Below are 11,700 nucleotides of genomic sequence, written 5' to 3' on the forward strand. Positions count from 1 at the left end.
AATTGTTTGACTACATTATTTTCTTGTAAGAATGTAAGGACTTGTAACTTATTATATACCAAAAGTTGCGCAATTTAATTCTTTATAATTTACTCATTTGCTTATTTAAGCTACCTGTAATAGTTTAGGACTTATTGGCTAAAAACATACATATTTACGGTAGCCATTTTAAAAAAAAACCTTTCATACAAGGCTAACGCAACTCCGTAGAGTGGTAGACTTTTCACCATCGTTTTTTTCAGCCATTTTTACATAAGAATCCATTGACAGAAATTATATTACAATTACTTCTAGGTTAACCAACAATTTTACTAGTCTATTAATGCAACACCGGAAAGCTATTTTGTAATAGTATGTCAAAGGATTGTTAGTAAAAGTATCACGTACATAAAAGTAAAATAATTACTAACTTTTATTTGTGTACAACTGGGCTCCTTGTTCTATAGTAAAATATGTAGCATGTACTAGTGTACTAATATTTGTTTCATATTTTATATATTTTACCCATAAGGATGATTGATAAATCTATTAGAGAGTACCTTTTTAATCAATGGTAATATTATACACTAATAATAACCTACAGCACTGACATTTTGTAAGATCTTTTTTATGTAGTTGGCGATTCATGAACAGCTGGTTATCTTCAATCTAGAACGGAACGCAGCTTCTTTTCTTCTGACTGAACTGAAAACGAAAACTGTCAATCGGTAGACTTTGTAGTCTGTTGATTGGAGGCAAAAATCTAACCAAGAAGAGAAGTGACAGGAAGTAACATCTATTTCCAAACAAAATTGAAGTGGAAATCTCTGGACGTTTGAAGCCTATATTCAAATTGAAGTGAAGTCATGGCAGACATTAAACCAGAAGTTAAGCCTACTGAGGAACAGCAAAACTTTGCAGTAGGTACAACAAGTGACCCTAAGAATGTACAAGAGTTGACTCAATATGTAAGTTGGTTATTTATACTAGGGTATCAGTGTTCCAGCTAAATTGAAGCAGAATTTTGTCATTTAACTACACTTTACAACAATCTAAAATTTGTAGATTACCCTCAGGTAAAATATGAATAGGTTCCCCTATCAGACAATTGAGTAACGCTAAGTTACTAGACCTAGATTTTATACAAGGCTATGCAATGATTTGAGCAACCCAGCAGTGTCAGTCTGTTAGGAAACAATAAATAATAATATCGTGCACAAACCGAATGAAAATATTGATCGATATATCGTATGCAACAATCGAATAATCGATATTTTCATTCGGTTGTTTGTGCCAACAGATATTGAAGCCTACCCAATATTGTTATCCCAAAAATAGTGTACTAAACCTAATATCTTTATATTCTTTAAACACAACTTAGTACATTGGTATTATACAGAGGCAACCCTTATACAGCGCGCTGCGGCGGTTATGTTAGGTTGGGTTATCATCAATAGAATGTAAGTTATGTCTCATCAGGTATCGTTAGATTCATAACGAAAAGAGGACTGTCCTACAAACATATTTAACTTATGATAACTGGGACTGGGATGGTGACAACGTCCTGTAATCCAGCCACCAGGGGGTCACGAATTGTGGATATTATTATAGGCATACACTGTGGATGTGATACTCCCTGGCGTGGATTAACGTCTGCACTAGTGAGCATTACGACTATCAGCAGTACCATCCTGAAAATTTGACCAATTCGTTTAAGGAAAAAATGTGGTCGGATTCCACTATAAACTGTACTGTAGGTCCCTTAGTTGCCATTAGCTGTATGGTCAATTTAGTCTAATTTCGGTAAACAAGACAAAAAAATGCAATATAACATCTAAGAAGTATAAGTTCAGTATTACCGGGCTATTAATTAACAGCTATGTCTTAGGTGTAAACTTTTATTTTGGTTTTGACTTTACGTTAAACGTGAAAAATAAAAATGACAACTAAAGTGAATTAACTTAGCTCAGTATACTCGCTTGACAATGTGTGGGAATAGGCAGGAACTGATTGAACTGACACAATGTAGGCATATGAAATACTAAATTTTATTACACTACCGGTACTCAGTAATCTATCACCCTTTATAAAAACTCAAACATGTATATAGGCCTACTGTAATCAATAATTCAAATAACGTACTAACCAAAGAAATAAATTTGTTTGGAGCCCCAGTATGAAATGAGAATTTGTTAAATCTACAAAAGCGACACCCGTGATCTGTTTTCTCTCAAACCCATCCTCAATGTGCTGGGTCAGGTTTAAAACTTGGCCACAACAAGACTTGCCTGATCGAAAGCCTGCCTGTTGTGGAATGATCTTTGGTTCCAGAAAATCGCCGATTCGATTGAGTATTAGACGTTCTAATATTTTATATGTGTGGCATAAGAGAGAAACAGGTTGAAAGTTCTTTTGGATCTTTCCCAGGTTTGAGCAGTGCAGCCTCCATGCCTTTGCATTTGGCTTACGCACATGTTCATGTGGCTCAACAACCATTGCATGGCATTTTTACCTAGGTTCTTTAGTTGTTCGACTCTGATCTCGTCAATACCTGGAGCTCTGTTAGTCTTTAAGCTGGTAATGACTGCAGTTAGCTCGGACATGGTGAATGGTTCTTCCTGGAAATGATTCTCACTTGCCACATCACGCACAACAGGCTCCCGGTATTTCCTTCCATAGGTTTTGCCATTTAAAAGAAGGTTGGTAGCGACTTGATCGGCAGTAACCGTTGTAAAGATGTCTTTTGGTTTTGTCGCATCTCCATTTATGTTCTTGAGGAACCTCCAGGCCCGTCTGCTGTTCACCTGCATATCTAAACTCTCCACAAGATCACACCACTTAGTTTTGCGATTTTCGGCAATGACTGACATAAGCTCTTCACCAGCTAGAAGTGTGTCCTCAGCAAAGGGATCATTGTCAAAGAGACCTTGGTATCGTTCTAGCAGTGGCTTTGCCTCTTCAGAGAGTCCTGCGATGTAATGGGTTCGACAGCCTCTAGGTATCATTTTTCTCAAGACCTGCTGGACAAGCTTAGCGAAGGAGTCATACATATCAGGTTGTGGAGGGATATTGGCAATTTCTCTGTCAATGATCTCCCTAAAACCCATCCAGTTGGCCTTTTTGAAATTAAACCTGCGCCTTAGAGGAACAACTTCAGGTTTAACAACAGCACTAACGGTGCATATTATAGGTCTGTGTTGAGTTCGGGGAATCGGATCACCTACAGACTTTTCACACTGGGAGGCAATCCTGCTGCTCACAAAGATGTTGTCAGGGTTATAACCCCTCTTCCATCTACCTGTTAAAGGAGCAAAGGGAGCTTAGGATCGTGTATGAGCTGCAGGTCATTTGCCTCAGCCCAGGTTTCAAGTTTTGTCCCATTTTCACGTGTCTCTTTGTATCCCCAAGCAATGCTCTGACAATTAAAATCCCCCAATTAATTAATATCATCATAGCATAGATTATCGGGCTCTGTAAATACATACTGAGATTCGGGAGGCTTATACAAAGAAGTGACACTGTACTGTGGTGTCCTGACCGTTAGTATCTCAGTATTGTTCCTCTCAGTAAGCGAAGCTGAGGTGATGTCAATGTATGGCCTGGCAAAAACAGCACTACCATATTGATCATGAGGTCTCTCTAGAATGTCTCATTCCCTCTATGTTGGGTCTAGGTTTTAAAATGCCCCGGTGTGTTTCTTGCACAAGTAGGAAGTCGCATTCGTACGTCTTGCACATATCAGACAGTAATACTTCTTTGTCTCTCGATATTCCCTCGATATTAATCGAGATCGTTACTAATGGCCGTGAAAAAGACCGTTTAGGCAGATTCATTTTTCGAAGTCGTCCGGCTGTAGAAGGATTTGCCGCTGACATGTCAGCGTTGCCCGGGGTGCGCCCGATTGTGATGTCGTTCATAGCGTGTAATGGTCACAATCTTCGGGGAGGCTCCTTCTGTGCACCCCAAGCTGTTTAGCTGCTGATGACGGGTTTGCTGAGGTCAGTAACTTCTTATTGTTTTTAAGCTCGCAAAAATTAAGTAACTTAATTATCCCATTAATTTAGGCTACGCCTAACTTAAATTTAAAGTTATCAAAAGCAAAGTAAAAGCAATTGAATAGCTAACCTTCGTAATAAATCAACAATGATTGGCATAAGTTATATACCTACGAATGTAGCATATGTTACAGTGAAGTTACCTCGTCGAAAGCATACAAATGAATTAATACGGTTCGGTTGAAGCTTACACGCTCCTTGCGGCAAATTAAAATACTAGCCAACAGCTGATCGAAGATCCGTCTGATTGTCTAGTCGTTGTCTCTCGTCTGTCACCAAACACCAGTTTCAGGGGTTACATCGTTTTTGGTATTAAATATTTATTTGTAAAATGGTGTTGATCCTCTCAAAGTGAACTGTAATCTGGTAGGTTTGATTTGATTTGGAGTGTTATTATAAATAAATATGTTGTGTGAGTATGTTTATTCTTTATTGTGTTTTGAGTCTATGCCTACTTCCTTTGCATACTGGGCCCAGTTTAAACTATGGCTAACACTTAGACGTTTGTGTTTATTCATGGTACGTTTTTACCTCCCAAAATTGGGTACCTCACAATATAAGTTAGGCCTACCTCATAATATAAAAATCACTTAAAAAAAGTCACTTAATAATGAAATTTATTAAAAACATTTCTGTAAACTTTCCGAATGAATTACAAAACTTATAAGAAATGTACATACAACTTAGTAAATAAAGGTTTGTACAGAAAATTTTATCATTTAAATTGTTTTGCTATGTGATCAATATTTTAGTAAAGCCATAAGTAAAAAATGTGAAACCATAGCAAATGATTGCTGGATAGCCAAGTAAATAGTGATTACCTTTTAATCTGAAGATCACTGGTTGGATTTCAAATTAGATTGGACACATTTGCCATTATTTAATTAATGGTGCTATCTAACAAGACCAGGTTTTTGATCGTCCCCTTAAAAAAAAGGTAAAAAAATCCAATGGCATACAAACAAACACAAAAAAACAAATACAATCTTTATAACAATGAAAAATCTTGGCCTCGATACAGTTTGAATCAAGGCTTTAAATTTCAGTTTAATTGGCCCAATATTTGTATTGTTATGTCTCAGATGCCAGGCTCAATACGAACCCCTGTGATTTAAGGTGCCAAATTTCATGGCACAGTAACCAACAGTTTTGTGTCCATAAACTTCACAAAAAATACTAATATTATTATTATTTTTTCAGATTCAAACATTGCTTCAACAGACCCAAGACAAATTCCAGACCATGTCAGAACAAATCATCACAAGGAATATCCTTTTAACAATTAGGTTTTAAACCATTTGCTATACTTTGTAACTTTAATATTTTGGGATTGTAAACTATATCTCAATTCTAGAACGGGTAGAAAGATATTATAATACTGGGGGTTACTACCCCCGGGGTATTTATATATACCCCAGTATACCCATGGGGGTTACATGGTGGGGACGAGGTGGCCATTTGGTCGGGCCATCACGCCCGATCCAGCGACCGGGGAAGTAAAGGTCAAATTCAAATTCAAAATTCAAATTCAAATTCAATTCGGCAACGAAAATTCATCCTATGATTCCATCATGCATTACACCGCACCAAAGATTTAGTCCCTTCATTTTCAATCACGGTCCTGGGATTTTAACTCCCTCAAATTCTACAATTATTGTGTCTGTTAACCTTCCCACTTAAATGGATAGTCGTTGAACTGCTATAGGGGATTGGGTTTCGTGAAAAAACAACACAAACTGTGATTTCTCTTGTAAACTCACCATTTCTGATTTGTTATTATATTGAATCATGATTGTATTGTTGTCAATCAGCTGTGTTTAGGTATTACCAATTTTATTAAGAAAAACTTTATTAAATTCCCTTCAAAACATGGCATACAAGTTAAGTGTGGCTCTAATGGTTTTCGTACAGCAAAGCTAATAAGTCAGACCAAGACTTTGTGGACAACCGGTACAATTGGATTCTTTTATGAAAACGGACAAAATGTTCTTACATTTTGACCTAAAATTAACATTAGACAACTTGTGTGGAGGTACAACGCTTTTCTCAACCTTACAATTGAAAGTTTGAAGCTGTTTGGTGGATTTGAACTAAAATCAATACCTATTTAAAGCTGTCTGAATACATTATAGCCCAGGCAAATTAGACATATGCTCCCCAAAAAATCGTCTAAAGCTAAGTTAGGTAAGTGTTTTAATACCTTTTGGGGGTTCCAAATAAGACTCCTGTGAGTTTGCGACGGATTCTGACGTCTGCTTAAGTTTTGGGAGTCGAAAAACTATGAAAATTTTGCACTTTTTTCAGTTTTTCGCTTAAAACTCCTAAATAACGAATCCTAAGGAAAATGTTGTTCAAAGGTGTTTTTTAGTGCATTTAATTTCGCGTCGATTAGTGTTAAACACGTCAAAATCGGCCGAGCCGTTTAGCCGCTGTAAGTTTTCAAAGTTGGGATACAGTAGGACCTCAATATCTCGAATCTGAAGGGGTTATGATAAAAATTCGAGTTATCAAGTTTTTCAAGTTAGTGAGGTTCGAGTTATGAAGGTTCCATATGAAAAAGTTCGAGATACTGAGGTGTTGGGGTCTGACAGTGATGTTACGTCATGGCCTTTATAACTCGACTTATACATGTTAAACCTTAATAATCGAACTCAAACTGTATTTATACGTAACTTACTGAAGAGTAACTTTGGAAGCAAAATAAAACAATTTGAATGCACATAAAGTACTGTATTTATTATTTGGCAATAAGTTTGATAAAGTACATAAAAAACATGTTAAATGACAAAAAAAATAGTTTAAATACTGTACAAAACAATAATACAGTATATATCATCCATACACGGAACTACATTTACTGTGTATAATGTTTGATTAAAGCAAACGTTAGTCAACCTCTTTATATGTACTGTAAAAACAAGCTAGGTACTGTAACAACAAAAATACTGAATAGGTACAATACTGTACATACAAAAAGTATGTAGACTGTAGAGAGTAATATTTAAAGGGAAAATTCTAGTGTGATTAAAATAATAAACAAAATGCATCGTAATGTAGTTAAGTACTGAATCTACTTTGGCAAAACGGGTAAACTACACTGACTACAGTGCCTAGCCAAACAGACACGGGAAGCAAACACAGGAAGTTTGATTTTCACGTCTCGACAGGAATCACAACTGACTTGCACTGTTATGGCAAAACTTCGAATTATTGAGGCACATTCATGCGAACTTCGACTTATAAAGGTAAACTTCGAGTTACTGAGGCTCGATGACGGGAAAATTCGAGTTATAGAGGTAGAATGTTACTGTTCAAAAGTTGTTAAAATTCGACTTATTGAGGTTAAATATTTAGAAACTTCGACTTATAAAGGTACTTTTAACATTATGATTAATGTGGATTTCAAGGGGATTTAAAAAAAATCGAGATATTGAGGAATTCGAGATATTGAGGTTCGAGTAATTGAGGTTCTACTGTATTTTCATCAACATGGCCAAAAGGTTGATTATTTGACCAGTTTTCGGCTTACAACTCCTAAACGATGCATGCTATACAAAAAAGCACTTGTAGTTAGTTTGGAAAACACAAAATTTGGCTTAGAATTATGATTATGAATTACTAGATAGTTTATTTCATGGGTATCATCATCCAGAGGTTTATCCAAGAATGTGTGAAGGGAAGGGTAGCAAGACCCCCTATGTAATTTTAAATCTAATGTTGTTATCTGAGGTTACAAAAATTCTAGGATTCGTCCTAAGCCCCCATTTATACGATCCCATCTCTGGACACTCCAAAATTATGCTAATCGATTATAATATATAAAAAGATATTACAACGAGAAAGATTTTATTAAATGTTGCAAAAATGTTATTTTTTAGCTTAATAAACGAAAGATAATAATGGGACAGATGTACATAGTCTTATTATGTATTAAGCCTATAAAAAAAAAACGATTGGGAGTTTTCGTAGATTTCACCATATAACTTATCTACTTCTCATCATTGGAATCTTAAGAATAAGGATTCATCCCTTGCTCTTATTTGACTTGCCACAAATGGTGACATTCGCTATACGCTACCATCTTTTTCGTCAGATATCGAATTGAGATAATCGTGCCCCTTGCAAGTCTTTCAGACAGAAGTGCATTATATCCCTGCATTTCAAAAGTAGCAAGATAATGTAAACCTTTTTTTACAAGTACACGATAGTCGAGATAGGTAGACGGAGTTGAGAAGTTCTTGTCGAAACGGTGGATTAGCCTTAGTGATGGGAGTTAATCCATTGGCGTTAATTTTCTATACCTATCTCTCTGAATCTCTGTAGAACAATGGGCGAACAAAAACTAACCTTTGAAGAGCTTACGACATTGTTTACACAAATTGAAGCAATCCTTTTAAGCAATTGTTTTATAATTTGATATTTAAACCTGTGTTGCTCTGAAAATAAAAATGAATAGTAAATTTATTTTGTGGTTGTGGTTTTAAGACATTCCATCCCCATGTTAAAGTTGTCGTCAGGTTTTTAATAAAATTTGTCTTAGTTGATGTGAGCCACATACAGATTGCACTGATATAAATTACTGATTACTGCCGATTACACGTTGGTTTTTACCAAGTTTTTACCAACTGATGGAATGACTTTATGAGCTATAGGAACTGTTATGACCCAGTAACTATGTCAGAAACAAAAAACAAGGTATAAAATAGAGTTTTAGACACTAGAGCAATCTGTGACTGGCTTAGACAACTACATTAGTTTTTTTTTTTTTTTTGTAAAAAATTGGCAGCAGCTGATCCATATAGATGGGATGTCTTCTTCTGAATCCAATAGTCAATGTTATTAGTTAAGGACGTGTTCAGACCATCGATCTCTATTAAATAGAGATCGATGGTACAGACAAGGCCCCACTAGAAAAATAGGCCATGCTGCAGGTTCCATGACGTCACACTAGTGGATAGATTCATTGATAGATTCACTGCCATATCCCCTATGTTTTCGGTAATTAGGCTGGTTGTTTGCCAGATTTCAAAGGTAAAGATTTTAAGCTTCGGAAACTTGACAAGCATCCGATCTAGTGTTAACAATCAATAGCGGTTAAACGGTGAAGCCGATCTTAATGAATTGGAAAACATTCTACGCAGACGTTTATGCTCTTCAAACTAACTACTGGTACATTTTTTCTATAACATGCGTTAGAAGACGTAAGCCAAAAACTGAAAGATGAATACAGGGACAGATCGTATATAATGGGAGGTTGGGATGAATCCTAGAATTTTCGGAACCTCAGACAACAATTTTAGACTTAAAATTACATAGGAAGTCTTACTCTCTTCACACCTTAGATAAACCTCTGGATGACCATCATGGAATAAACCACTATCAAATAATTCATAATCCATTTAAGGACAGGATCTACGTTGTAACCAATTTTAGTAAAATTTCCCAACTTTAACTTTAATACTTTTTTCAATGAAATGGTGACCATATAGGTAGCAATCAATTAGCGTTATTGATGAATAAAAAAAACACTATACGCAGAATTTTGTGTTTTCAAAACTAACTAAAGGTGCATTTTTGTATAGCATGCGTCGTTTAGGAGTTGTAAGCCAAAAACTGGTCAAATAATCAACATTTTGGCCATGTTGATGAAAATATCCCAACTTTGAAAAGCTACAGCGGATAACCGGCTCGGCCGATTTTGACGTATTTAACACCAATCGACGCGAAATTGAATGCACTAAAAGACACCTTTGAAGAACATTTTCCTTAGGATTCGTTATTTAGGAGTTATAAGTGAAAAACTGAAAAAAGTGCAAAATTTTCATAGTTTTTCAACTCCCAAAACTTAAGCAGACGTCAGAATCCGTCGCAAACTCACAGGAGTCTTATTTGGGACCCCCAAAAGATATTAAAACACTTTCCAGCTTTAGACGATTTTTTGGGGGCCACACCCTATATTTGATCTAATTTGCCTGGACTATTAGTTTTTTTCTACATTTTAAGGAGTTTAAATTTCCAATGAACCTTATTTCTATTTACGAGTAACTTATTAAGGGGGTCCCTTACCTTGTTCCTAATTATTCCAAATTTAAAGGAAAGACTGAAAACGTTAGATTTAATTACCTTGTTTGAAGAATCCCTCAGAAAAAAATTAAATGTTAAATCTCAATTTTTTAATTGAGTGTTTGTAAAATATAAAGCGATTTGCTACAAAAAACTTAATCAAAATAAAAAAGTAGGCCTTACACCATTAAAATATTTTTGAATACAAATTTTGTACCAAATTGAAAGGTAGCTAGACCTAATCACATTTGCTGGAATACTTATTTGGCTATAGACAAATTTCTTTGTTATTATTTTCATTTTCTTCAAGAAATACAATAGCCTCATGTTTGTTTAGATTTCTTGCTTTACAAGTATTTTCTGGTCTTCGGTCTTTGGTTGAGTAAATAGGTTGTTCCACCAGCCAGTCTTGCAGTCCCTGTTTTAGTGTGTTTCCTCTCGGTCTTAAGGTAGTGCATTGATAATCGTATGACCGATATAGAATGGTTTCTTACAGAACTGTGTTGTATGTTGTGCAGGAAGGCTGAAATCTGTTGCTCATCTGGTCTGGTATGTGTGAAAATCTCCATTCCTGGGAAGGTCCAGATTGTAAACGTCATAGCACTTTATATTATTACAGTTGTTCACTACACTGACCAACTGGACCTTCCCAGGAATGGAGATTTTCACCCATACCAGACCAGAAGATCAACAGATTTCAGCCTTCATGCACACCATACAACACAGTTCAGTAAGAAACCATCGGCCATTGCTATCGCTCTATTGCTTAGGAACGTTGTTTTCGCATTAATACAACAGGCCTTTGGTTCACCCCAACCCTTCACACAGGTATTGTAGCCCCCTGGTTACACTCGTGGCCTCATCTGATTTGCTGTTGCTGTTATCATATTACGTGTCTACATTAGTTGCCTGAGTGCTAACACTAATATTCTTAGTCTTACTCTCTATAAGTGTAATTTTGGATTGGTATTATGTGCCTTAACTGATTCTTACTAGATGAAATGGGGAACCGCATCGATGATTTGGAAAAGAACATCTCAGATCTAATGACCCAAGCAGGTGTCGAAGGAGCAGAAAAATAAGTCCTTCAAGATTTAGCCTATTTGACTTGAAATTTATCAGTGACTTAGTGTACTTCTACATACCTCTCACATTTAAGAATCAATAAGTAATATTTAAATAGCAGTCATGTTCAAAAGGGTTCCAAATTTTTTTTTATTACTCTATTATAAATTTAGACTACTATGTTATTTATTTTATTAATACACCTGTTATTTTTTGAGTTTGTATGATATAACACACTTTTATACAACCAGCTGTGTTTATTGTAGTCCCTCTACCAAATCTGTTTTACAATAGCCTCATTTAAGGCCGCCGGGAGACAAAAGTGCCACAGCCACAGTTTGGTATTCTGAAAAAGCTGTTACACTAATTTATAATGGAGTGTATGCACAATTAAAATCAATTAAATTCATGTTAAGGTTTGTTATCTATACTTATTTAATACGCAAGCAGGTTTTTTGTGACAATTACTCCTCCGAAACTACTGAACCGATTGACATGTTTTTGGTGTCATTGTAAAGAGCTTAACGTGAAGTTGTGC

At 35.8% G+C, this 11,700-nt stretch overlaps 1 protein-coding gene across 2 annotated transcripts; it reads left to right on the forward strand.

The window, feature by feature from the left end:
* The first annotated feature begins 691 nt into the window (after positions 1 to 691).
* On the forward strand, positions 692 to 11,409 carry LOC129000055 (heat shock factor-binding protein 1-like). 2 transcript variants are annotated; one of them, XM_054426912.1, is made up of 3 exons: positions 692 to 899; positions 5,235 to 5,301; positions 11,091 to 11,409. In XM_054426912.1, the coding sequence occupies exons 1-3, from the start codon at positions 846 to 848 to the stop codon at positions 11,177 to 11,179; spliced, it is 210 nt and encodes a 69-aa protein (XP_054282887.1). In that variant the 5' UTR covers positions 692 to 845; the 3' UTR covers positions 11,180 to 11,409. The 2 variants fall into 2 exon arrangements, with proteins under 2 accessions (XP_054282887.1, XP_054282886.1); XM_054426911.1 differs by having other exon boundaries at positions 706 to 947.
* Positions 11,410 to 11,700: the final 291 nt, after the last annotated feature.

This window comes from Macrosteles quadrilineatus, unplaced genomic scaffold (assembly GCF_028750875.1).
Source record: "Macrosteles quadrilineatus isolate MER2022 unplaced genomic scaffold, UCM_ALF_1.0 Scaffold_8__2_contigs__length_117827958, whole genome shotgun sequence".
Classification (NCBI taxonomy): Eukaryota; Metazoa; Arthropoda; class Insecta; order Hemiptera; family Cicadellidae; genus Macrosteles; species Macrosteles quadrilineatus.

Coding starts and splice junctions, on each gene's coding strand:
- LOC129000055 (XM_054426911.1), top strand. CDS start 846: ATGGCAGACATTAAACCAGAAGTTAAGCCTACTGAGGAACAGCAAAAC. Junction 948..5,234: donor TACAAGAGTTGACTCAATAT/GTAAGTTGGTTA, acceptor TTATTTTTTCAG/ATTCAAACATTGCTTCAACA. Junction 5,302..11,090: donor AGAACAAATCATCACAAGGA/ATATCCTTTTAA, acceptor ACTGATTCTTAC/TAGATGAAATGGGGAACCGC.